At 50.4% G+C, this 27,586-nt stretch overlaps 2 protein-coding genes across 2 annotated transcripts in view; both read left to right on the forward strand.

Annotated features, from left to right (window-relative positions):
• The window catches only part of ARID3B (AT-rich interaction domain 3B), a 62,772-nt gene extending 52,237 nt beyond the window's left edge, over positions 1-10,535 (forward strand). Inside the window, 6 exon segments of the mRNA XM_043989362.1 lie at positions 3,419-3,602; positions 3,698-3,938; positions 3,940-3,964; positions 4,101-4,355; positions 7,232-7,330; positions 8,060-10,535. Coding sequence (XP_043845297.1) covers positions 3,419-3,602; positions 3,698-3,938; positions 3,940-3,964; positions 4,101-4,355; positions 7,232-7,330; positions 8,060-8,223 — 968 coding nt within the window. The 3' untranslated portion in view covers positions 8,224-10,535.
• Positions 9,360-27,131, forward strand: LOC122738250 (synaptotagmin-4-like). The gene is given in 8 exon segments (XM_043980304.1): positions 9,360-9,398; positions 9,823-10,035; positions 15,166-15,439; positions 21,727-22,502; positions 24,533-24,689; positions 25,880-26,046; positions 26,938-27,091; positions 27,094-27,131. Coding segments are annotated over 8 exon segments (1,818 nt in total).
• The last annotated feature ends 455 nt before the right edge of the window (positions 27,132-27,586 follow it).

Consider the following 27,586-nt stretch of genomic DNA (forward strand, 5'->3'; position numbering starts at 1 on the left):
GGAAGAGGTCCCGAAGGTGTTTGCCGAGTGACCAGACCCTCACTGAGTGCTTACTCTGTGGAAGGTGTGCTCCTTAGAGCTGGGGCTGCCCAGATGAGCAGAAGCACCATCCCTCTCCCCAGATGCCTGTGGCAGCTACACAGCTAGATCTGGGGCAGGGGGAGTGTGATGGGAACAGGAGAGGCTCCCATTGGAGCATGGACAGACACGCTCCTTTGAGCTGATGAGGGAAAAAGGAGTGGGGAGGGGAGACATCGGCATCAGCACGGAGAAGGCCCATGATCTGAACGAATTGTATGGGCGTTTCCCAGTCAAAATAATTTTCAGGTTTAGTTTTGACCTCCCCAAAAGAACAAAGAAACATCTCTTGGTCTGCAGCTGCGTGCATTAAGGTCTCGTCTCCGCATCTCAGCCAAAGACCAGAGCCTCTTTACTGTCCCCTTTTTTTCCTTCAAATGCCCGAGACCCCCATCTGACTTGGATTAACCTGTTTGAAAAAAAACAAGCACCAGCAGCTAAGGTTGGTGGGGCTGAGATTCCAGGACATAGAAGGAAAAAGCTGTTCTCTTGGAATGGTGGGGGGGTGGGCTGGGGTGGGGGTAGGGGGAGGAAGCGGGGAGTTGAGACACACTACCCTTATCTGATCAGGACAAGACTTCCAGCCGACAGGGCGGCTGAATGCAAGATCTTAGCAAGATTTGGGGGTGGGGAGAAGGATGGAGGAGAGGCTAGCTTGTGTACAGTAAAATGAATTTGCCATCAAAAGGCAACAAGTCTTATACCCTGACCTGGACGGTGACCCTTCCCTCCGGAATTCTCCCCTCTGACCTCTGGATCATTAATCCCGAGTCTGCCAAATGACAGTAATCCATCATGCGCTCTGACAGGCATCTCGGCCGCCTGTGAAAGGATCCACTGGGTCCAGGCCCCTGCCCCCCTCCTCCCTGCCCCGTCCCCTGGTGCTCATTAGCAGCCCTTCCTGCCTGGTGCCAGGTTTCCTAATAAAGCCCCCGGCTCCTCTCTCTTCCCATCATGGCCACTTGGCGGAAGCTCGTCCAGGGGCCCGCAGGGGGCAAAGAGATTAGGAAGAGGGACCTCTTTAGCCGCTTCTCTGGTCTATCAAGACCTGCCGGTCAGGCAACTTCTTTAACATGCAGGGGTGTCAACAGGAATGCCAGAGGCATCTGGGAGCAAAACTGCAGCAGAACCAGTGTGAGAAAGGGCCAGGGGAGAAGAAGGGGTGCTACTCATTGTTTCCCATTTTGGAACCCAGGCAGTGGCCGTGAAAACCAGGCCCGCCCTTGGACTGAGTCTCTTCAGACCTTTCAAATTGTTGTTTAGAATCACAGAACGGTAAAAGTGGGAGGGCACTCACTCGTCCATTCCCACAATTTTACTAAAGGGGAAAGTGCAGTCAGAGAGGGGAGTGGCGTTTTTGGTGAGACATTAGGCACCTACTGGGGGCAGAATGTTGTGAGACATGAGACAGCTTGATAAGACACAGGCTGACATGTAAGGAGTTTAAGGGCTAGTTAAGGAAGGGACGGACGGACAGACACACACACACAATAGTTCAGGCAGAGAAGGGAGGTGAGAGCAGAGGTCGAGAGAGGCCTGGGAGGAAAGGCTCTCACCACACTGGGAAGGCTTCCTGGAGGAAGCCACATTTGAGCCGACTGCTGAAGGAGCAGATAAAATCGAAGGAAGAGACAGGGAGGGACCACAGACACCTGGGAGAAGGCAGCCAGTCCCCCTCGATGGGAGAAGTGAGGATAAGTGGGACAACCACAAACTGGAGGCCTCAGCCTCTGTGCCTGCTTACAGAGTTTGGACATGGCTCAGGAGTGGAGCGGGGATGGGTGGCTGGGCCTTGGGCTGTTGCTTATTTCTCCCACACCATGACCTGATTTAATTGGAATCGAATATCTCTTGGGGGCTTCTCTGTTCGGGCTCCAACTGTGTCCTCTCCAACAGAGTCTTCCAAAGCTTCACATGACTTTTGGGGTAGGCAGCACATGTGGGCAGGTTGTGCTCTCTCATCCAGGCCAAGGCCAGTAGCAGGATTGCTGGTTGTCCCTCCTGCTTCACTCCCAACAAGTCAGGCTGCCTTAAAGAAAAGGATCCTCCTCCCTGCTACCCAGCTGTCCCTCCACATTGGGAGAACATTCTGGTCACAGAAAGACAGGGAGCGTTCGATGTTTGTGGGGTCCCTGTTTCTTGCTCAGAATCTCAGGGTTTTATCCAGAAAGCAGAAGGACAAAAGGAGATTGGGTAGCTGTCCAGTGCATCTTGTCAAGGTCAGTGTATCTTACCAAGCTAGACCCTCGCAGCCTGGATGGTCTCCTTTGTCAGTCATGTTGTAGGGGCAAGGACTGTGTAATGAATGGCCAGGCTGAAAAGGACTTGGGTGATCATTTCATGCACATCTGGCCCAGGGAGGGGAAGGGTCACAGAGAAAAATCTGACACGGCTGCCATGCTGCTCTAAGCCCTTATCTATCACCTCTCATTTGGATTATTGTAATAGCTTCCTAGTTGTTCTCCCTCTTGCCAGTCTTCCCTTTCTGTACAGTTTTCCATCCGGTTGCCTGATTGTCTTCCCAACACACAGTTCCCTGCTCAGAAGAATGCAGGGGCTCCCATTGCTTCAGGACAAAATAAAAACTCCTTAGCTTGGCACAGTGTCATGCTCGCCTGCCTTACCCCCTTCAATACCCTGACCAGATTGGCCTTCTTGGGGTGTGCCCCTTGAAGCCAACACTTGCCCTCCTCTCTCTACCTCACAGAGGCAGAGGGAGTTCTCCAGGTGGCTTGGCAGAGTCCACTGGCGCTGGCCTTGGGTTTGACATGAGCTGGCAGTTGGACAAATGGCATGCTCCTTCTGGACCTCAAGCTCCTTCTCTCTTAAATGAGGCATTGGATTCAGCTTCTCGGGTCTCTTCCAGTGCTAAGTCTTTGAGCATTTTCCCAGCCCCTTGGGGGGGGGGCGGGGAGTGTTTTCTCACTCTTCCAGTTATTTGGTCTTTACTTCTCTGGGTACATGGTACCTGCCTCCCCAGTGGGGCAGCAGCACTTTAAGAGCAGGGACTGTTTCCTTTTGTGTTTTTTAATCCCAGGGGCATTGTACCTAGTTGGTGCTTAATAAATGCTTGCACAGTCAAATTGAATTGAGTAATGTTACCTTCCTATGTGATGACCAGCCAGCTGATCCCCTGAGGCTTCCAGAGGGACTGGATTTGGGACCCAAAGTGGATCGATTAGTCAGCATTTGTTCCTAATCTAGCCCAGTCCTCTCCCAGGGTTTTCATGTGGTGTTTTCTCTCTCCCTCCCTCCCTCCCTCTCTCTCTCTCTCTCTCTCTCTCTCTCTCTCTCTCTCTCTCCCCCCCACCCCCCTCGTGTCCTGGGGGGGTAATTTTAGGAACTCCCATCAACCGGATCCCCATCATGGCCAAGCAGATCCTGGACCTGTACATGCTCTACAAGCTGGTCACTGAGAAGGGGGGCCTGGTGGAGATCATCAACAAGAAGATCTGGAGGGAGATCACCAAGGGCCTCAAGCTGCCCACGTCCATCACCAGCGCGGCCTTCACCCTGCGCACCCAGTGAGTGCGCGGCCCCTCGGGGAGGGGGCCGGCCCTGGAGGGAGGGGGGTGGGCTCACGCTGTGGGGATGGACACAGTTGGAATCCTTCCGCCAGGTACATGAAGTACTTGTACGCCTACGAGTGTGAGAAGAAGGCGCTGAGCTCTCCGGCTGAGCTCCAGGCCGCCATTGATGGCAACCGTCGGGAGGGCCGTCGGCCCAGCTATAGCTCCTCCCTCTTCAGCTATTCCCCCACCACGCCTGCCGGGCCTGCCTCTCTGCTCTCCCCTCCAAAGATCCGCTTCCCCATCCTTGGACTCGCCCCCGGCAGTGGTGGGACTGGTAGCCCCCGGCTGCCCCCCCGCAGCAACTCTCAGGAAAGGTCAGTGGCTCCAGGGCCCCTAGCTTGGGGGAAGGGGGATGAGGGCAGGATTATAGAGCCTCTCTCCAAGGTTCGGGGGGTGGGGCGTGGTATGGATCTCAGGGCTCCCTCACCCATACTCTTATCCCATTGGCAGGTGATGGGGTCGCCATGACGGTACCCATGCCCAGCCGGCTGGCTGTGCCGGTGACCTTGGCGGGCAGCCAGCAACCAGGTACCCGCACCGCCACCCTGGAGCAGCTGCGGGAGAGGCTAGAGGCTGGGGAGCCTCCTGAGAAGAAGCCGTCGAGGATGACCGAGGAGGAGCAGCGCTTCATGCAGCAGGCTTTCCGTCGGAACCTGCTGAGCGTGGCCCGGCAGCTCCCCATGAAAGTAAAAATCAACGGCAGGGGTGAGGAAAGGCGAGCCGGGCGTCCTGCCCCTGAATTGAGGGCCTTGGGGGCAAGGATGCCAACTGTCGGGTGTGGAGGGAGAGGGGGTGACCGCCACTGCCCACTGGGGAGAAAAGCAGCAAGCTCCTTCCTGGCCTCTCCTGGAGAGAGCCCCACGAGGTCAGAGACACCCAGGCATGTCGGGCCACAAGGCCCCATCTCATCCTGCCCCTCTGGCTAACCCGGAAGGAGGAGCCGCAGACCTGCAGAGGCAGCAGCCGGTATTTCCTTCCACCCGTCCCTTCTGATCTGGTTAAATTAAAGGGCTCGGCCTTCATCCCAGATGGAGGCAAGACCAAGGCAGGTTTGGGGAGGAAGGGACAGCCATCATTATGGGGGCCCACTTAGGGGGTAGGGCTGCCTGAGGCTGGGCAGTTAGAAAGCTTCCTTTGCCGACAAAGGGGAGCCCACTGATAATCTTCCTAGATGACAGGAAGGAGGAGAGACACCTTTGGTGGCATAATTGATGTCCTTTCCTTCTTTTACTGCATTTCCCCTTGTGCCCCCATTCCTGTCATTCCCTCTCCTTTCCTGCTTGGTTCAGGAAGCCCATCTCTGTACCAAATGAGTCAATAATGTGCCCTAGAGGCCTTTGGGGAAAAGACAGAAGTCTGGAGAAACCTAGACCTTTCCAAAGAGCTCCCCTCTGGCCCAGAGTGCAGGACGTGGAGAAACAGACAGTGAGAAAGTGAAGAGCCAGGCCTCTTCGTTCTGGACGATCGGTTTATTTACCTGGGCCTTTGGACTTCTCTTTCTGCCTTGTAATTAAGGCTGAGCCTGCATTTGCGCTGCGCTACCAAACACTCCTCCTTCCCTTGCCCTTCCTGAGATAACTCTCCCAGGAAGTGGAGAAGACAAGGGGAGAGTTTGTTTTCAAAAAGTGGGGGTGGAGAAAGGAAGACTCCCCTGGCGGCATTTCTCAAACTGAGGGATAGAAGTAGGACCTGGTTTGTTAGGGGCCTGTGCAGAGAGCAGAGGTGCTGAGCTCTGTCAGACTCAAGTAGAAACGATCTGGGCTGCATCTTGACTTAGAAAACCACACATTGATGTCATCTATGCTATGCATTTCTTAATTACAGTTCAGTCTGGTTCAAGTTGACGCCTCTGCTCTAGGGGTTTAGGCCCCACACTTTAAAGGTGGTGATGGAGAATAGGCATCAGACTCCTTCGGGGGGTTCCAGAGGGTGGACCTTGAACCAGCGACTGAAAGTCCAGGGAGGCAGATTTGTGCAGTTAGGAAATGGAAGAGGATAGCCGGTAAGGTCTGGTGAAAGGGCTGCTGAGTACAGAGACGGCAGTGAAATGGCCCCTCCCCCCTAGAAGCTTACATTCTCTGGGAGAGACAGCCTGTACACGCACAAGTGTTTACATAAAATGGAAGGTGATGGGGAGCAAGGGGAGAGCAGACACGGAGGCCAGTTTGCCCTGGAGCATAGGTCCGAGGGGGGAGTCATGTATAAAAAGGACTGGAAAGGTGGGGGGTGTGCCGATCGTGAAGAGCTTTAAGTGGCTGATCTTTCATTCTTGGGGTCACGGGCCCATTGGACCTCATGGAGCAGTCGTGACCCAGTAAGATCATGCTTTAGAAACCTCCCCAGCTGGCTGGCCACCTTCATGGCCAGGCTGAATGACTCTGCCAGGTGTCAGAAAGGAAGGAGATTGCTGGGGAAGACTAAAATAAGTGACCCCTCAGGGTTCTTCTCAGCTGAAGGCTCTTGGAGATGACAGAAGCCCCACTCTCTGGTTTGGAGGTAGATGTGTTTGGGAGTCAGATCACCCAGGATGCCAGCATTCTGTAGTGTAAAGAATTAACTGCAGCTCACGTCATCGCCTCACGCCCACCAGAATGAGCTGACTCCTCCCTTCTCTCTATCCCAGAAGGCCCCTCTTCCACAGGAAATGGGGTCCACATACACACAGCCCCAAGCTAATTGGCTGGCAGCCCTGATGAACAGAATCAACAGGGGGCTGGATAAACACCAGCCGCCCTACTTGCCGGATGCCAGGGTCACCTGACTGCCCTCACCAGGCTTCTAATCATTATAATTTGGCCAGGCCCACATAGGTGTCAGTGTGAGGTGATGACGTGAGCTGCAGCGCCATGGATGAGGCACCTTGCCGAAGCGGAGGGGGCGGCACCTGAGGCCAGAGTGCGCCGGGGCTTCTAATTTTAGCCAAAAATGGGGTCAGAGAAACCTCAAATCACAATTATTTCTTTATATTTCCCCCTTTGTTTCATCAAGAAACACGGGGTGTTTCCTTGATGAAACAGTAGCAAGGGGAGATGTGTGTGTTCAGGCTCACTCCAAATCCTGGATCTTTCCTTTGTGGCCTCAGACTAACAGAGATCTAGGCTTCCGGCTGCCCACTTCTTTTTTTTTTTTTTCCTTTTGTGAGGCAGTGAGGGTTAAGTGACTTGCCCAGGGTCACACAGCTAAAAAGTGTCTAGTGTCTGAGGCCGGATTTGGACTCAGGTCCTCCTGAATCCAGGGCTGGCACTTTATCCACTGCGCCAGCTCGCTGGCCCTCAGCTGCCCAGTTCTTCCAGAAGTGCTGGACTATGTGAGTCCCTATGTCACCAGGAATGGGTTTGGGGTGAAAGTCTGTGCCAGGGAAGGAGGGGGTGTCATTTGGGTTAATTTCCCTTCTGAAGGGAGAAAACGAGAGCCCTTCCCGGTGACTGCAGCCGTACTGCAGGCTCATGGGAAGGGCTTTTTCACCATTCTGGCCGACCCCCAGAACAGATGGTGAAAGAAATCGCCCCAGGTAACCAGAAAGATGTTGGAAGGGCAAGCTGCAGCCTCACCAGGCCCCCCAATTTTTCCGTCTCTCCCAGCAGAAGATCGCTCTGAGGCGGCAGCGGCACTGAACTTGTCCATGAGCGGCATCGGCAGCATTAACATGTCTGTGGAGATCAACGGCACCATCTACGCAGGTGAGGCTCCCAGAGCTAGGTGGGGGGTCCTCTAGGCTCCTCTCCCAAGGCAGCCCCTTGGGCGTCCCCCGCAGAGCACGCAGGAGAGGGTACAAGATGACTGAGGGAGAGAGAGCTCACAGGCCTCGGTAACCCGGAGGCTTGGCTCCTCCTCAGCCGTTCCAGGGCTGATGTTTGCCAAACTCTTGGCTCCCAGGGTAGTTGGGAGGGAGAGGGCGGCCTTCCACTGAAGCCATGAGCATATTTCCAGGGCATTTGGGGCAGTAGAGACAGGTCCAGATTTCTTACAGTGGTCAGTGTTCGCCCCATCACTGATCACCAGCCTTCTTACCACTCTTTCTGGCTTGCTGTGGGAGGAGTAACGAGAGAAGCTTTCAGGGGAATAGGCCGGTCCTTCTGAGCCGCCCATGCAGGCCTGGACATGCCTATGGTCTCTTTGTGGCATGATGGGGGACAGAGTCTCCAGGACTGTGGGGTGAAGGAGGGCAGGCACCAAGTGGGCACCAGGACCTCGGGCAGCCGGGGAGGTGAAAGTCTGCTTTGGGTCGTCTGAGAAATCAAAAGAGCGCAAGTTGGGACTTTTGAGTTCTTGGTTTTTACTCTTGAGGTGGCCATGTCACTTCTGTCACCACTGAGGCAGCAGCCACCCCCCTTCAGGGAGCCCAGGACCCCCAGAATGTGATTGAAAGTGTGTAAAGCCAACTCTCCCGACATCTTTTCTTCCCCCAGGTGTGCTGTTTGCCCAGAAGCCTGTGGTCCACCTCATCGCCAGCCCAGCCCCTCAGAGTACCTGTAGCAGCAGCAGCAGCAGTGTCAGCTCCCACTGCTCGCCAAGTCCTACCTCATCACGGGGCACCCCCAGCGCAGAGCCCTCCACCAGCTGGGCCCTCTGACGGGTCGGGAAGCTCAGCTTCCCACCTCAAGAGCCAGGAAAGGAGCTGAACAGTTTTTACCTCATCTCCCAGCACCCACTTCCAAGACCATCCAGCTGGACAGAAGGGGCCCTGGCTGGCCCATCTGTCTGGTCCCGTTCAAGTCCTGCTGTGCCCTGGGGAGGGAAGGAGCTGGAGGGAAGGGAGGGGCAGTGCTGGCCAATCAGCCGATGTCTTAGTTGATGGGGAGGGGACGGGTGTCTCCCAACCTGGAGCAGCACAGTGTATTGACAATCTGAGAGCCGGCAGGGGATTGAATTCCCCTCATAAGCCTTCCCTTAATTTATTTCCCTTCCAACTTGCCTGTCATTGTCACACCATTTTCACTGACTCATCCTGCCAGCTCTGTCCTTAAGCTTTATCCCTCATCCCTCTCCCAAATCAAGTGGAAAAGATTTTCTCTAAGGAGGCCCTGTCACCTCCCCCTCTCCCCAGTGGGAGGGGTGGACACCTCCCTTAGATCCATTCCACCCACCCCACCTCCCGGAGGTCTTGGGTTCCCTGGTATGGCTCACATCCCCTGTAAGTCCCAGGGCTCTGCCTGCTCCCAGATGGGGCCTGGGGCCCACACGTAGCCTTGGGGAGCCCCAAAGCACTGCTGTGTTACTTCTGAGGAAAGGGGATCACTTCTCAGGGTCTTGTCCAGTCCAAGGTCACCCAAGGGTACTCCCCCCGTCCCATCCCATCCCAAAGAAAAACTGCCCTTTCATGATCCTTCTCCCCCATGGTCCTTCAAATCCACACACCCCACACTCCACTGGTCAGGCCATCTCTTCACTGTCCTCGCCTTCCCCATGGCCCTTCCCAGTCCCACATCTCCCTCCCCCCTCCATCCATCTCTAGGGGCCGAATCAGCACCCCACCCCCAGGTCCCCTAACCTGCCTGCATCGGGTTCTCTGAAATACCTCAGCTTTGTAATTGTTGATGTTTGATTCTTCAGGAAGTATTGGCATCTCTGAAATCTTTTTATATGTGTTTTGCTGACTCTGTTTTTTATTTTTATTATAATTATAATTATTATTATTATTGTAGCACCAAAGACAAAAAAAGCACCCCACCCCCAAAGCTAAGCAAATAGCTTGGTATCCCAGGCCTAATGGCCCTTCCTCAGGACTACGGAGAAGGGACCAGGAAGGCAAGAGGCAGATGACTCAGGGATAGGAGCCAGAGAGGAGATGGGTGGCTTAGACTCATTCCTCACACCAGCTCGGGTTTCCAGACTCTCCCCTCGGAGATCGAGGGCCCTCTCCTGCCACAACGGGGTTCATCATAACTTCCTCCAACCCCAATGCCATCCTGCGTTTGGGGGCCACACTCATGCCCCTTAAAAGGCACTGTTGAGCCTCTGGTCTTTGTTGCTTGGAGCCAGAGAGCTGAGTTTTCTAGCTGCCCCAGAGGTGAGTTAGGTCTCCCACTTGCTTCCTCCTCAGCCCGGGCCCGCAGCCTGCTGTCTGAATGTTGTGACAAGAGGCGCTTCTTGCACAGAGATCAGTGAACTTGTCTCCTGTAGGGGAGCGGGCACCTCCCATGCAGCCCTTGTCAGTGCTTCGTCACTCTAGACCGTGCCGGCTCTGGTGGAGAGCACAGACTACGATCTCAGTCCAACTCAGGAACGTGAGCGCACAGTAGATCCACGTGGCCCGGCCTCCTTTCCTCAGCCAGCTCCTCTCCTGGCACTCAGAGACCCGCCCACTGAGTCAGATCTCGTGCAGCTGGAGGTGGCATCTCTACAAACCAGCATCACCAAGATGGGAGTCGGGCTGAGGGTGGAGGTAACTAGGCCTTCCTTGCTGGCTTGTCCCAGGCCCCTGGCTCCACTCCTCGTGTAACCAGCCTGTCGTTCTCGGGTGTTCTGTCACATGGGATGGGCAGCATAGGATGTCTCTGCAATCACTCGGCCCCACCCGACGAGGCCAGCCTGGCCTCACCACATGTGAGCAGACTCCACAAGGGCAGCAGCAGCCTCCCAGCATGTGGAGGTGCACCAATGGAGGAGGACACAGGCGAAGGGCCCTGGCTCCAAGATCTGCTTCCCCAGAAAGGACGTTTTTTTTAACCAAACAGGGAGGGTAGCCTTGCTCCCTCTCACCCCCTCCCCCATATCTTATATATTCTAACAGAAAAAATGTGATAGCACATGGGTAGCCTAGGCGGTGGATGAATACCTCAGATGTCTTCTTACAGCAAGGGTCTGTATATGTTGTTGTTTTTTTCTATCTTACACGTTCTCTGAATGTTTATATTCCAATAAACTTCTACCTCTTCACATGAACGGGCCCCTGCCTGTGCTGCTGTTTCTGACAAGAGTATCATTCTGTTACTTGGTGAGTGGGTGGGTAGAGCTGAGGGCAACAGTCCTGCAACAGATGGTTATGACAAAAGAACAAAGCCCAGGAGCCGTTTCCTTCAACCCCAAGTTTAGAGGGAGAGAAATTCCTCCAGCTTTGACTTGGAGCCAGGTGCTGTCCCACCACCACGTTCAGTCTCCACCAATCCATGCCTCTGTTAGCTCCAGTTCTGAGTTCATGCCCTGCCTGATGATGCAGGGATGCCAGCCAAATTTTCTTTCAGTTGGCCAAGTCCATCAACAGACCAGGATTGGGGGGGGGGGGCTAAGAAATAAGGCAATAGCAAATGAGTGTGTTCTCACCAGTCAGCTGGGCACCAGTAATGTTGGCATTTGGAAACAGCAAATCATCTGAGAGCAAGTTCTAGTGAATAAGGGGAAGGGTCCTCTGGACATCAAGAGCAAAGAATGACCATAGAGCGACACATCTGCTCTCCATGGGTGACCCATCATTGGTCTCCAAAGGCCATCATCGAAAATTTTTCTTTCTGAGTAATGGCTTGGGCAGCTAGGTGGCACAGTGGATAGAGCACCAGCCCAGGATTCAGAAGTACCTGAGTTCAAATCTGACCTCAGACACTTAACACTTACTAGCTGTGTGGCCCTGGGCAAGTCACTTAACCCCAATTGCCTCACCAAAAAAAAAAAAAAATCTGGGTAATGGCTCCCTCATTCCAGGGATGAGAGAGCTCTCCAAGGGAGGCAACAGGAACTTGCCATGTGAGCCCCTGAATGAGGATTTGTAGAGAGACTTAGAGTACAGAAGACCAGCCTAGGGGGCCAAGTCGTTCATCTAACACATTGTAGAAGCCTGAGATGAGCATCATCATTCTGCTTGTGCAATTAAGAAATTGCAAGGTGGGGCAGCTAGATGGCGCAGTGGTTAAAGCACTGGCCCTGGATTCAGGAGTACCTGAGTTCAAATCCGGCCTCAGACACTTGACACTTACTAGCTGTGTGACCCTGGGCAAGTCACTTAACCCCCATTGCCTGCAAAAAAAAAAAAAAAAAGAAAAGAGAAAGAAATTGCAAGGTGGGGCAGCTAGATGGCACAGTGGATAGAGCACCGGCCCTGGATTCAGGAGGACCTGAGTTCAAATCCAGCCTCAGACAGTTAACACTTACTAGCTGTGTGACCCTGGGCAAGTCACTTAACCCCAATTGCCTCACCAAAAAAAAAAAAAGAAAAGAAAAATTGCAAGGCACAGGACCATAGATTTAGAAGTGGAAGGGTCTCTAGGGTCATCTATTGCAATCCCCTCATTTTGCTGTCGAGGGAGCAGGTCCAGAAAAGTTAGGGACCAAGACAACCCTCCCCCCTTGCTGAATGCCTCCTGGGCTTGACTCCAACACTGGGAGAAATAAGCCCTGAGCTTCCCCCTAAGCTAGTCAGTGGTAGAACAGTGAGATCTCAACAGAGAGAATGAGGAGTATTTGCAGACCTTGGCCTGCACCATAACAAACCCTTGCTGGCTGAATGGGCCCTTGATGCTCTCCAACTGCTCTGGGCGTAATGTGTGGCCACCAGGGGGCAGTCCAAGAAGTACCTCATGCAGTGATTTTTGTTCTAGGCTGATAAGCCCAGGAAAGCGTGTGATACGGGAAAACTTCAGTACCCTCGTCACCCCTTAGCACCACCAGAGCCCTGGCCTTTTGAACCCTTAGCTTCCTCCCGAAACTAATTTTCCCCTTCAAAGGAATATCTTTGTTCTCTCCCCCTCAGAGCCCAACGGAGGAACTGATCAACTACCCCTTGCTAACAAGTTCCTGATAGGAACATTCTGGTTAACTGAGGTGCTCATGGATGAGCACCAGAAGATAGAATGCCCTAACCCAAAGTTGTTCAGTGCCCCTTACATTACCCAAGAGGAATCCAGCGGTTCAGCCTCTCTATAAGGTTGGGGTTCATAAAACCCCTTGGACTCCACCATCTAACCTAGTTAGAATTCTTTTCTGATAACAGCCAGTATTCAACAGTCACTGGGCAAGGTGGAGATGGAGGTCTAGGCTTCATGCACATCGAGCAAGCTAATGCATGGGGGCGGGGCGCTGAACTCACCCTTGATTTTAAAATAATATAGTTCAGAGTGGCAGCCAGGTGGCACAGTGGATAAAGCACCAGCCCTGGATTCAGGAGGGCCTGAGTTCAAATGCAGCCTCAGACACTTGATACTAGCTGTGTGGCCCTGGGTAAGTCACTATAATCCTCATTGCCCCACAAAAATAATAATAATAAAAAATATAGCTCAGGAGCTCAAAAGGCCCTCGGAGGCCTTCAAGTCCAACCAGCTCCCTCTTTTTACAGATTGAAAAACTGAGACCCAGAGAATATTTCCAAGGTTACACATAGTATCAGAGGTGGATTTGAACTCACATCCTCTGACTCCAGAACAGTTCTCTTCCACCATACTATCTTGCTTCCTCCTCTGCCCCTGGACTGGGTGGTTCATACTTGAGGGTGGACACTCTTGTAATGGGTTTTACATGAAGCATTAGGTCTGCATCCTGGCTAATGCTGAGATTGGTGGCTGGAAGTGAGTAAGTGATAAGGGGAAATAGGAGAAGTGGAAAGGAAGGCAGAAGAAGGATCCAATGCCTACTAGGTCTCCCCAGCAGTGCTAGGCACTATGGGAGAGGCACAAAGGTTCTGGCCTTACCCAAGGAGGGCATACCTACAGTTAGAGAGACAAGAAGTAAAAAATAGTCTATCAGGGGCAGCTAGGTGGCACAGTGGATAGAGTACCGGCCCTGGAGTCAGGAGTACCTGAGTTCAAATCCGGCCTCAGACACTTAACACTTACTAGCTGTGTGACCTTGGGCAAGTCACTTAACCCCAATTGCCTCACTAAAAAAAAAAAAAGAAAGAAAGAAAGAAAAAAAAGTAGTCTATCATAACCTCCTCTAGCAGCTCAGTGGTAGGAAAAGTAGCAGATTTGAAGCAGCTAGGCAGTTCAGTGGATAAAGCACTGGGCTTGGAGGTAGGAAGAACTGAACTGGAATTTTGCCTTAGTCACTGACTGGGTGACCCTGGGCAAGTCACTTAACCTTTATTGACTTTAGTTTCCTCATCTGTAAAAAGAGGGAAATAATACTTCCTTTGGCTGTTGTGGGGCTTAAATAAGGTAATATTTGTCAAGTGCTTTGCAAATATTAAAGTGCTATATAAATGCTAGCTACTACAATTATGATTATTTGAAATCAGGACACCTGAATTCTGTTCTTGATTTTAAAATTCACTTACTGTATGACCACAGGACAGTTCATTTAGCTTCTGAGTCTCAGTTTCCTCATCCAGAAAATGGAGTAACAATACTTGCACTACCTACCTCACAGTGTTGTAGTCTGGGGAAACACTGTAAGCCTCAACATACCATCTAAGTGTGAATTATTATATATTTTTTTTTGATGAGGCAATCAATGTTAAGAGACTTGCCCAGGATCACAGAACTAATGTCGAGTGTCTGAGGCTTGATGTGAGCTCAGGTCCTCCTGACCCAAGGGCGGGTGCTCTAGCCACTGAAAGATAAAGCCTGAAATTTTCAGAGTCCCTGAAGCCCAGAGTTAGATGACTACAAGATCTCAGATCTGACTCAGTTTCTAATCACACCAGTTTTGCCAATAAAAGACCAGGTCCTTGGCTTCTTCGGGACTGCTTCAGGAACTGGGCTGACTAGTTCCTCCTTCAGCCCTGATCTTGGCACCCCTGATGATCATTTCATCCAATTAGCACAGCTTCCTCCCTGGTGTATACCAATCCCATGATAGGCCCTGGAGAGAATTGGGAGAAGGGAGAAGACCTAAATTCTCCCCTGGATTAAGTCATAGTCTAGTTGAGGAAATGAGACCCAAATGCATGGAAAACACTCAAGGAAAATATAGGACAGGTAGCTGATGACGAGCAAATGGGATTCATTTTGTAGCCTCTCTCCAGTTAGACAGAGGCTGGAGTGGGCCAAAGAAGGCTTCCTGGAGGGTGTGGGGACTTGAGTTTGGCTTTGAAAGATGACTTGGATAGATGGCGAGGAAACAAGATAGGGTTGTATCTAGGGGAGAAGCACCTGCTTTCTAGTCCTGGTCTGTGCTGTTTAAACAGATCACCTCCATCTCTGGGTTTCAGGCTCTTCATTTGTAACTTGAGGGGGCTGGACTAGATCAGCCTCTAAGGTTCTAACATTACATGAATCTGTGATCCTGGAGAGTGAAAGCAATGGTCCCTCTCCCTCTTTTTGACGAAGGCTGCCCTCTGAACGTGGGGTAAAGAATGCTAGAGCCTGAAGCAGTGCTTTACTTAAGTCAATCCTTTTATCTTACCGATAAGCAAAGACAGAGGAGTAAAAATCTTAGCCTATGTTTACACAGAGGCAGAGCTAAGATTTGAACCCAGATCTTCTGAGTCCAGTGCTCTGCCCATTAGACTAGTCCTCGCACAATTTAGCCCCTAGAAAAAAAAAGGGGGGGGGCACTTTTCTCTCCCAGGCAGCCCCGCCTCTAACCAGCCTCCGCCCTGACCAGAGGTGGGACTGAGCAGCAGCAGACTATCTCTGCTCAACCTTAGAATACACTCACGGCAGTGTATCAAACTGGTGCCAGCGGTTCAATCTTCTCTCCCCCTGCCCGAGGCAACGGAAAGTCAGGAGTATTTCAGCAGGTGCTGGGCAGGGCAGACTGTGCCTTTGACCACCTCCTGGAAACCTTTCTCAGGGCAGCCCCAGGGATGCCTCAGCTGTCCCTTGGTCTACCCACTCTGGGAGAATCATCCATGCCTGCAGCAGGGGGCTGGCCTCCGGCCCCCCAACCTCTTGGTAGTCCCCACCATGAACAGGAAGCAGGTAATTCTAAAATGGGGCTGGGGGGTCAGCACCTGGCCAGGGTGGACAGCGATTTCCTTGGCCTGGAGTGGAAGAAGCAGTCCATAGACTGAAAGACTGGGGCCAGGAGGGGAGAAAAGGACTGTTAGGGTTGGGCAACTGTAGGGATGAGGGGGTGGGAAATTCTAATACTAGGAGGTTGGATTCCTGGGTTTCCTCCTTTCTTGCCATGGAAGTTTCTTCCTTGAGCCTAATAACTCATTTTTTTTTTTTTGGCAGGACAATGGGGGTTAAGTAACTTGCCCAGGGTCACATAGCTAGTAAGTGTCAAGTGTCTGAGGCCGGATTTGAACTCAGGCACTCCTGAATCCAGGGCCGGTGCTTTATCCACTGCGCCACCTAGCCGCCCCCAATAACTCATATTTTTAAAACGTTTATTCTGAATTTTACAAACACCAAATGAAATGGGCATTTCCCTTTATAATATGAAGATAATTGCATACACACACACACACACACACACAAACACACAAAAGAAACAAACCCATATCTCAGTTATATACATCTTGCTTTTCTTTTTATTAAGTAAGTTAAATAAGTTCAACCAGTAGCTTTCAAAGCTGTCTTGCTGGTCAGTTTCTTTTTGTTCTCAACATTTAAAAAAAATCTGCAATGAACCTCTTTCTTTTTCTTCTTTTTTTGCTACCATACCCCTATCCCTCCCACGCCCATCAAAGCCACTGGGGGGAAAAAACGGTTTGTTCATAGGTACCAAGCTAAGAATTGTCAGAGCCAATATTCGAACTCAGCTCCCTCCTGACTCCATGTCCAATGACCTTTTCTCCATTTCATGCTGCTTTTCTGAGTTACCTACCCCCCTCCTGTTCCTGCCAGTCATGAGAAAATCGTATGCGTACAAACGCATTTACATACACAAACTTGTATAAATAGATAGAAAAACTCCTTAGAGCCAGCAGACCTGAGTCTTGTTTCTAGGTTCACCATTGCTGCCTGACCTGGAGTAAGAATTACCAACATTTTAATGTTGGCTTAGAGTGTTTTGCCCAAATTTCCTCCTGTGATTCTCATGACAACTCCATGCAGCAAATAGTTGTGGATTATCAGCATTTTAGAGATGAGGAAACTGAGGCTTAGAGTGTTGAAGTGACTTACCCAGGGTCACAAAGTGCTCAAGAACTTCCCTTTTCACCTCAGTTTTCCTCGCCTGAAGAATGGGGACAAGTCCTCTTGCTACTTTTGTGGGGGGGGGGGGGCAATGAGGGTTAAGTGACTTGCTCAGGGTCACACAGCTAGTAAGTGTCAAGTGTCTGAGGCCGGATTTAAACTCAGGTCCTCCTGAATCCAGGGCCGGTGCTCTATCCACTGCACCACCTAGCTGCCCGCCTCTCTTGCTACTTTCTAAGCAGAGTAAATGAAGCTAGTCAGGACAGGGAGGTAATGGGCAATAGAACAACAAGATCTGTAATGACAACGGGGTTCCAGCTTTCTTTCTGTCTAGCCCTTGAAGGGACAGGTCACATCACCTCTACAATCCAAACTCCAAAATTCAAGCAGTTTCCCAGAAAGTCTTTCATTTAGTCTTCTGCCTCCCTTGTACCTTAATCTGGGAGGGGGACCCACCATTCCTAGAACATCCACCTCATGGCGTCACCCCCTTCCAGCCACCACCATCCCTTCTCTGTTGGGTCCAGCCTATTTACTGTCCTGTGAATCCTCCTTCCTTCTGGTGACACTCTGGAGACTTGGAATTCATCTCTAAATAATCGCAGAAGTATTTTTAGGTCCAAGAGATCAAGTCCTCACCGGCAATCGCCCCCTCCCTTCTGACTTCTCACCTATTAACAATCATTTAAAAACTCTTTTGTCTTCAATTAAACAACTGGAGGGAAATGAGAGACTGAAGAAATAAACATTTAAGAATACTAAGAGGGGCAGCTAGGTGGCACAGTGGATAGAGCACTGGCCCTGGAGTCAGGAGGACCTGAGTTCAAATTTGGCTTCAGACACTTGACACTTACTAGCTGTGTGACCCTGGGCAAGTCACTTAACCCCCATTGCCTCACTAAAAAAAAAAAAAAGAATTAAAAAAAAGAATACTAAGAATATTTGTGGGAAATCTTGTCCCACCGACAGTTCTGGTCTCTAGCTCTTGGAGTGGAAATTTAGGGACTCAGCCTGGTTTCCTGGGGTCCCTCCTCACTTCCCCTTAGCTGGGCCCCTTCCCCCCTCCCCTGTGGCAGGGACTGGGGGTGCCTGATTGGGTGTTTGAGTAGGAACAAAGAGAATTGGGACACAATAACCTTCACTACCCCCAACCCCCACCCCACGTGGTAGACTAGATTAGATGGTAGTTGCTAAACCAAATGTAAATCACATGTAAATAGCTCCTCACCCCAGGCTCCTTTCCCTACCCCAAGTCCCGCCTTCAGATTCCCCTTCTTTTTTTTTCTTAATAGAATTTTCTTTTCCAAAATATATGTAAAAAATGTTGACATCAATTTTTAAAAACTTTGTGTTCCAACTCCTCTTCCTCCCTCCCTTCCCATCCCCCACCCCAAGAACTCAAGCAATTCAATATAAGTTATACATGGTTCACACTCCCTTTCACCCCTTGTGCTGAGGGCTCTGCCTCTCCCCCCTCTGGCTTCAGCTCTCCAACCCCCACCTTCCACACCCAGCCAAGACAAGGCCCTTACTGTTTATCCCAGGTTACAGCCCTGGCTCAGCCTCCTAAGCAGGAGGTAAGAACAGCCCTGAACAGGTGAAAGCTGCCGAAACTCCAACAACCCTGATTTTCTCTTGGCCTGTGGCCAGCCCCGCTCCAGCTTTGTGACCTGAGGAAGCTTTCTGAAGCCTTCTCCATTGGGACCTGGCTGCCCCAGGCAGTCCTGCCCATCATCCAGGCTGGATGGCCAAAGCACTGGAGAAAGTGAAGGGATATAGGGATCATCAAATCACTTAATTTAGAGCCGGGAGAGGCCTTAGAGTTTATTTAGCCCAACACCCTCATTCTTCTTTTCATTAAAAAGAGTTTTATCAACTTTATTTTTTAGCATCACTATCATTTTTTTTTTTTTGGTGAGACAATTGGGGTTAAGTGACTTGCCCAGGGTCACACAGCTAGTAAGTGTTAAGCGTCTGAGGCCAGATTTGAACTCAGGTCCTCCTGATTCCAGGGCCGGTCCTCTATCCACTGCACCACCTAGCTGCCCCAGCATTACTATCATTTAACAACTCAACTCCCTCACTAGTACCCTCCCTTGTAACCAAGAAATAAATACAAATTGAAACACAGACCATGTCTGACAACATATGTCTCAATCCACACCTGTAGCCCACCACTTCTGTACTAAGAGGAGGGAACATTAGTCTTCTGTGGTCAAAACTGGTCATTGCATTGATCTGAATTCTGATGTCTTTTTTAAAAAAAAAATACATGTTATTGATATCTCTTTTTTCTAATGACCTTAATTTCCCCCTTGATGCCACCCCTCTCTCCTCCCAGAGAGCCATGCCCATCCTACAGAACAAAGAATATCATTCTGGTGCCTTTTAATGTTGTTTTCCTTTACGTTATTATGTATTTGATTCTACTTGCCATACTCTGCATTAGTTCATACAAATATTATCAAGTTCCTTTAAATTCTTAATAGTCATCGTCTCTTAGGGAAAAACATTAATACATTACATTCACAGACCACCTTGGTGCAGTCATTTCCCAATCAATAGGTATTTGCTTTGTTTCCATCTTTTTGCTGCCACAAATATGTTCAACCCCCTCATTTTCCAGGGAAGAGCCCATGACTGCCACATGTCACTCAGGTAGTAACAAAGCCACAATTTGAACCCAGGGCCGTGAACATCTGGAGCTCAACCTAATGTCCTACATTGCTGACCTGACTTAGAAAGAGAACGGATGACTGAGGCCACAGTTTAATTTGAGAAGTGTTGGGGGAAGCCCCTCGCAAAAGAACCTGCCCCACAGGGTGCCTGAAGTTTTCTCATTAACATGTCATTTCTTTGGAGAAGCCCTTGCTCTGTCCTCTTTTCCAAAGTGCAAACGATTGACTCTCAGGCATCCTGATTTTCCCCTCAAGGGAAATTCTGTCACCTGGGAAGGTGTTTGGGTTTTTTTGTTTTGTTTTGTTTATGAAGCTTAGAGAGGCCTAAAGAATGGACATTTTTTTAATCAGGGGAGGGGCCAGGGTACTGTGGAGGAAGGCAAGCCAAGGTTGGGTACTCTGGTGAGCAGCGGGGCATGGGGAGTAAGTAATCTAGATGGTGCAGTGGATAGAGCACTGGTCCTGGAGTCAGGAACACCTGAGTTCAAATGTGGACTCAGACAGCTAGTGCTGTGTCACCCTGGACAGGTCACTTAACTTCTATTTGCCTCAGTTTCCTTATCTGTAATATGGGGATACTAATAATAGCACCTACTTCCCAGGGTTGTTGTGAGGGATTAAATGAAATAATAATTGTAAAGCACCTGGACCATAGTAAGTACTATATAAATTTTAGCTATTATCATTACTAGGTAAGGAGAGGGGGACAGCAAAGAACATCATAGTAAGTAGAACTAGGAGAGACTTGACACATATCTAGCCCAGGGGCCAGCAAACAATGACCCAAGGTCCAGATCTGAAAGCCTCTGTTTGTTTGTTTGTTTGTTTGTTGTTGTTGTTGTTTTGTATGAGCTAAGAATTGGTTTTTACATTTTAAAATACAATAGAATTTTATTTATTGAACTAGACCCTACTTTCACTTTTACAAATAGAGAAACTGAGAACCACAGAGGCAAAATGACCATGATCACCTCAGGTTGGTAAAAGAATTAGGAAAACCTGAGTTCAACTGTGATGTTTAAAATCTATGTGTGGTCGACAGGTAGTCTACTCTTAACTGAGTCCACAATGCCAATCCTCACTTGGGCCCACCAGCCCGAATTGAGGATCGAGCTGGCAGTCCGCCTCGAGGCGGACTACCTGGGGGCAGGTAGGTGGCACAGTGGATAGAGCACCAGCCCTGGATTCAGGAGTACCTGAGTTCAAATCCGGCCTCAGACACTTAACACTTACTAGCTGTGTGACCCTGGGCAAGTCACTTAACCCCAATTGCCCCACAAAAAACAAAACAAAACAAAAAACCAAGAGTATACTACTTGGTTATGATGATTGATTATAATGGCAAAACGTATGGTACCTACTTTGCTGGGCTATTATGAAGAAAATTCTCTGTCAAGTTTAAGGTACTATATACAGGTTATGATGAACAGGATGCTATCAGAAAAACCTGGAAAGACCCACATGAACTGAAGCAGAGAGAAATGTACTGTATACAAAATAACAGCATTAGTGTAAGATGATCTGCTGGGAAGCATGTGGTTATTTTCAGCAAGGCAATGATCCAATATAACCCTGAAGAACTTATGAAAATTGCAACCCATCTACAGAGAAAGAAGATAGTTTAGCCCTCCTCTGGCCCTCTCCAGTTCCTGGGAGAGGATGCTCAATAAACATTTCTTAAACAGCGGAAGTGGAGGAAGCTAGATGAGACCCAACAGTCTGAGAGAAGGAGAGTGCCTGAAACTTGCACCCAGTCAGGACAGTGTGGGCTGGGAGCTGTCAGACTTGGGGCACGGCTCTGTCTCTGTCACCTACTACACGCAATCTTCCTCAGTCTGCTCATCCACAAAATGGGGATGATAAACCCTCCCTCCCTCACCAATGACTTTGCAATCACTGAAGCATATTTAAAAATGTCACACTTGCAGAGGACTTTGTTATGTTCTCATCATTGTTCACACAACCAAACATTGGCTTATCCAGCTGATCAGTTCATTATGGATGCCCCTCCCGCTGGGCTCCCTCCATGGGGGCAGCCCAGCAAGTTCAACATAGAAGGGAAGATAGGTTAGGAAAGAGACCCAGCTCCCTCCTCCCCAGCCAAGCCTGCTGGTAAGGAGGGGGGGAGGTCCAGAGACTGAGTAGCTGGGATCCCACGATGGAATCATGTTATGGGCTAAGGACTCATTACTCCTGAGATAATGTACACAGAGTACTTTGTAAACCTTAAATGGCCGTTATTGTTATTGTTATGATTATTCCAGGACGTGCTCTTAGAGGAGGGACCTAAGAGGGCGAGGGTTCTGGGAGGACAGCTTGGCATTAGAAGAGAGAGAAGGAGGCAAGCTCTGAGGGAGGCAGAAGAGGCGGGCTTTCCCCACCCAGGCTTTGATGGAGGTTGGTGGCACCACTCCTCTCACATTACTGACTCCTGTTTCTTCCCAGTGTCCCCACAGATCTTCCTGGGAGCTGGATGCGCTGTCCTCTTCTCCAGCTTCCTCCTGGGCTGTGGATTCTGTTGGCTCTGGAGACAACGGTGGGCCAAACTTCCCACCCCAGCCACGGCTGTGGCCCTGGAAGCTGTGGTCCCTACAGAGCCCCTGGCTGTGTCTGTCCAGCCTCAATATCAGTCCCTCCAGGCCTGGGAGCCCCCTTCCCAGAGTCCCATGGCCCAGGTCTCTTCCTCTCTACACCCCCCTGAGCCTCCTAATTTCCCGTCCCCATTAAAGAGGAGGCAGAGAAAGACCATCGCCAGAGCCAGTTCCCTGGGGTGGCTCAGTTCTCCCTTGGCCTCTCGCAGCCTCCTTGGTCACCCCCAACCTCATCTCAGCTTCTCCCTGGGCTATTCACCAGTGGAGGAGGAACTGACCGTGACATCCATCCGAGTGTCAAAGCTATCCCAGGCTTTCCTGCCTGGCAGGGGATCCTATGTCAAGCTGCGCCTGGTCCCAAGCAGGACTGGGCACCAAAAAACAGCCCTGCAGCCTCCCGGCCCCACCATGGAGTTCTGTGAGAGGTTCTGCTTCCAAGGCTGCACCCCAGAGGTTGTGAGGGTCCTGGCTCTGCGGATGTCTGTCTACAGCCGGGACTTCCCCGGCCTCAAAAACAGCTTTGTGGGTGAAGTGCTCTTTCCCTGTGCCCAGGTGGCCTCCGATTCTATCTTGGGCTGCCTGGTCAGCTACACCCGGGAGCTGTCCACCACCAGGAGCAAACTGCAGAAGGTCAGGGGCCTTGGGAGCCGCTAATCAACAGCTTCTGAGAGCAGAATCAGCAGTCCTACTGAGCCAGAGGAGGGGAGGAAGAACAGCGAGCCGAGCCTTGCGCAGCTTAGGGCTATCTCGGAGTCATCTCCATTCCTAGGAATCCCGCCCCCCAACCTCGGAGATCACCTCTATTGCCTAGGCTGGCTCACAGTAACACTGTTACTTACCCCTCCCCCCATCCCTAGAACTCATCCCTCCTCCCTTCCTACACTGAAGGTACCCCCTTCCCACTCATTGAAACCTCCAATATTCCTGGTACCCATCTATCTCTAGCACTTGCCCTCCATCCCTGGCATTCAGATCGGCCTTCCTTCCCCTATTGCTGGTACTCACTCCTCACCCATCACTGATAAATTCATTCATTCATCTATTTATTTATTCACTTATTTATCCATTCATTCATTCATCTATCTATCTATCTAATTTAGGGGGAGCAATGAGGGTTAAGTGACTTGCCCGGGGTCTCACAGCTAGTAAGTGTCAAGTTTCTGAGGTCAGATTTGAACTCAGCTCCTCCTGAATCCAGGGTCAGTGCTTTATCCACTGCATCAACTAGCTGCCCCCTATCTATCTATCTATCTATCTATCTATCTATCTATCTATCTATCTATCTATCTATCTATCTATCTATCTACTTATTTATCTCTCTATCCATTCATTCATTCACCTATTTATCTATTTGTTTATTTGTTTGCTTATTTACTCATTTACTTGTTTGTTTGTTTGTTTGTTTGTTGACACCTTCATTTATGAAGCTCAGCTCCCATAACAAGAATTCACCTCTATCCTGGTACTCACCTCCATCTTGAATAAAAGATCCCTATCTATGGTACTTTCCTTCATCCCTAATATTCATCTTCAACATCTCTGGCTCTCATCTCAGATCTCTGCTACTTGCCCCACCATACTTGGCATTCAAATTAGCCTTCCCCTATTGGGGGTACTTAGTCCCCAGCCGTCACTGATATGCTCATTTCTGATTCTAGCCCATATCTAGTATCTACCTACATCCCTGGTACCCACTCCCCAAAGCCAATGCTTAGGGCTTCTCCCATCCATGGGAATCAGCCACCATCTTTGGTACTCACCATCCCATCCCTGGCCTTAGCAGTAACCCCACTCTTATCTGCCTGCCTCCCCTTGGGAATCTTTTTTTTTATTTTTTTGGGGGTGAGGCAATTGGGGTTAAGTGACTTGCCCAGGGTCACACAGCTAGTGCTAAGTGTCTGAGGCTGGATTTGAACTCAGGTACTCCTGAATCCAGGGCCAGTGCTTTATCCACTGCACCATCTAGCTGCCCCCCTTCTCTACTTTCTTTTTTTTTTTTTTTTGCAGGGCAATGAGGGTTAAGTGACTTGCCCAGGGTCACACAGCTAGTTAAGTGTCAAGTGTCTGAGGCCGGATTTGAACTCAGGTCCTCCTGAATCCAGGGCTTTATCCACTGCACCATCTAGCTGCCCCAGGAATCTTTTTAAAATGTTTTCAGCCCAGTCCTGGAAAAGGCACATTCCCAGAATCAGCCCGGAGCCACACTCTATCGCCCATCTTGCTCATGACTTATCTGTGGCCACACTTGCTCACCCTCTGCATTCACCTCCACTTACCCTGCCCACTGAGCCTCTCCATCTCCCCCACCATGAGAAGTGTGACTCCATGGACATTGCATTCTCGCATTGTCGGAGTGGTTCATGGCTTCCTCATACCCCCTCCCACTTGAGAGATTTTCACTGCTGTATTTCCAAATGAGGCAGGGTCCTGGGATTTGGGGTGTGACTCTGGGAGATAAGGATTTTGGTGGCATGGTCACCAGGCTATGGAATGAAAGGGCAGGCCCAGTAAGGAGGGGCTGTGGAGGCAGGGCCAGAGAGTTGAAGGATTGTGGTCATGCAACCTAGGGGTAGGGCTCCAAAGGGTGGGACTGGTGGTGAGATCGCTTAAAGCAGGGGCAAGGCTCACAATATCAATAGAAGATTCTGTGCTCCTTACAGAGCCTCAGCTCCCAGGACCTGCTCAGGACTCCCTGGATGAGGTCCCAGGGCCAGCTCTTCCTCCTTCTTCAGTATCAGGCTACTGCCAATCGCATCAAGGTGCTGGTTCGCAAGGCGGAGAATTTGTGCAACCTGGGTCGACTACCAGGACACCGGGGTATGAAGAAACTGGGAATGGGAGGGCAGGGACCCAGGTGGTAAAGAAAGGGCTGTGAATGAATTCACCTCATCACCTCCCCTGCCCTGGCCCAAGTCTACCTCTGCAGACCCCTCCTGATGATCTCAAGGGTTTAAAGAGAGACGAGCCAGCTAGCTAGCTGCTAACACAGCTAGCGGTCATTTGTTCAACCCGACAGGTTATGTTTAAGCACCTACTGTATACCTCACACTCTTTATTAGCTGATGATTCCTAGAATGGCTGAGTCGAAAGTATCTCTAGAAACCATCTAGAAGAGGTAACTGAGGCCCAGAGAAGAAGTGACTTGCCCAAGGTCACACAGCTAGTAAGTGTCAAGTGTCTGAGGTCGGATTTGAACTCAGGTCCTCCTGAATCCTGGGTCAGTGCTCTACCCGCTGCACCACCTGGCCGCCTCCTCTAACTGAAATTTAACATTTCCTTCAGTTACTTCAGAACAGGATTCTGATAAAGGAATCCGTGGGCTTTGCTAAGCTGCCAAGGGGGCCCATGGCACAAAAATAAATAAATAAAAGACCCTCCTCCCATCTCTAAGCACCCTTTCAACTCTAAAACCCTGAGATTGCTGTGAAAAACATCACCTCCAATTCCCAATTTCCCAGGCTTAAAAGCTCGTATTTAAAGGGTTTCTGACCTGGATTCTGAATTCCAGAGGCATTTAAATTGGCGGGGCGGGGTGTATATCTTAGGTTGCTGAGTGGGACCTTTCAGGTGAGAGCCTACTGAAGTGCTGTGAAGATGAGGGAGTAGGTTTGCTCTGTTGGCCTTGAGAGGGCTGGGACCAATAAGGGGAATTAACAAGGAGGCTGATTTTGGTGCAAAATGAGAACTTTGTGACACTTAGACTTGACAGGAAGTGAGCTCTCTGTCGCTGAAAGTTCTCAAATGGAGGCTGAATGATCACTTGTCAAAGAAGTTGTAGAGGGCATTCCTTCACTGGAAGAGAGGTTGGATTTGTTCACCTCTAAAGCCCCTTCTAGCTCTAGGATTTGATTTTCTAGCTTCTTGTTAATGCCTTGGCAGCTTAGAGAAAAACCTCAATTTGACCCAGGTCTCAGAGAAAATTGGGATGAGGGTCCAGAGTCCTCTACATCCCCCACATTCTTCCCCACCCGCCTTTGCTGCTCCATCTCTGTTCTCCTTCTCCTCAGAGCACTCCGTGGTGATCAACCTGTACCGGGCTGGCCAGCTGCTGGACTCCAGGGAGACTCGGGCTGTGGTGGGATGCAGCCCAGTGTGGAATGCTCCCTTCCTCTTCAGCCTCCCCGCTGGAGGCCTCCATGAGCAGAATCTCTTCCTGCAGTTCACTGTCACGCAGGTAGGGATAGGACTAGGGTCCGGGAACATGGGGAGAGGCAGCTTCAGGGCCCAGACATCTTGTGACCATGTTCAGGGTTTGGGGTCCTTTGTGAAGATGGGATCTCCTGCTGCCCACCTGTTACTCCTCAGGAATCCAAGCTCTCTCATGAAGGGATTTGTCCTTGGATTCCATAGGGTTGGTTTCCATTGTAATTCTAAGTATTTTATTTCAGGCATTTAAAATATTATTCTGGGGCAGCTAAGTGGCTCAGTAGTTAAAGTGCTGGCCTTGGATTCAGGAGGACCTGAGTTCAAATCCAGTTTGAGACACTAGACACTAGCTGTGTGACCTTGGGCAAGTCACTTAACCCTCATTGCCCCACAAAAAATTTTAAAATACATTAAAATATTATTCTGAGGAGTCCCTAGACATCCAAAGTTGACCACGACACAAGTTTAAGTAAGACCTCTTATTTCAGAGAGAGAGAGAGTATGGACTAGTGGGAAGAGCCCCAGATCTAGTATCTTCCGACTCCCAAATCTAATATCTAGCCATGGGATGTTGAGGAATTTGATTCCCCTCTCTGGGAGTCAATGTCTTCACCTGTAAATGGGAGATGATGATAGTCATCCCTTCTGCCTGGGGATGGGTAAGGATCCATGGGAAGATGCTCTGGCAAACTGCTAGGAATGATGGGAAACTCCTCTGGAATGCAGGTAGACACTTGTGCTAGATAGCTGTGAGATGTCACTATGGCTCCCTGCACATCTCTCCCTCTCCCAGCATCTCTCCTCTGGGTACAAAAACAAGGTACCTTAGGGCCCAAGGGACTCTTCATGCCAAGGGCGAATGGTAGCGAATGGTGCCGGGGTAGGTCTCCCTAACCCCGCCTCCTGTACTCATCCCTAGAGCCATCTGCTAACCCGAACTCTCCCCTTGGGTTGGGTCCGAATCGGTCCAGAAGCCCCAGCAGCTGGGCGTGCACATTGGTGGGACATGTGCCAGCATAGCCCCCGGGAATCTGCCCAGTGGCACCCCCTCTGCCCAGGCAAGCCGGACCCCCCAGGGCAGCAGCCTCTGGATCTGGGGCAAGAAACAGTTGATGCTGAAGAAGTCCCCCAGGCAGGAGGGGTTGGCCAGAAGTGACAAGGGATAAAGGACAGAGGTGCTCAGGTGGGGCTTTTCTGAACCTCTGACCAGTGCCTCAGTTGCTTCATCTGTGTGATGGAGTTATTATGCCCTGCCCTGCCTATCTCACTGGAGTCATTCTGAGGATCCGGTGGGAAAATGAATGTCAAGACACAGTCCTGGACTCATTTAAGGCCCTCAATAAATCCTTCATGATGGATTGAGTGGATACAATCAACTGTCTGGACTGGAGGGCTACGGAGCTGGGGGTTTTCCTTACTTTAGAGGTTTCACAGGATGACCATGGGGAAAACACTCTGTAAACAATTGGATGGAACTTCAAATCTAAGTCCCACCTTCTGCAAGAAGCCTTTGTGGGTCCCCAGCTTCTGTCTTCACCTCTTCCTTCTTCCTTCCCCTACCTTCCATC

This window comes from Dromiciops gliroides, chromosome 2 (genome assembly GCF_019393635.1).
Source record: "Dromiciops gliroides isolate mDroGli1 chromosome 2, mDroGli1.pri, whole genome shotgun sequence".
Taxonomy (NCBI): domain Eukaryota; kingdom Metazoa; phylum Chordata; class Mammalia; order Microbiotheria; family Microbiotheriidae; genus Dromiciops; species Dromiciops gliroides.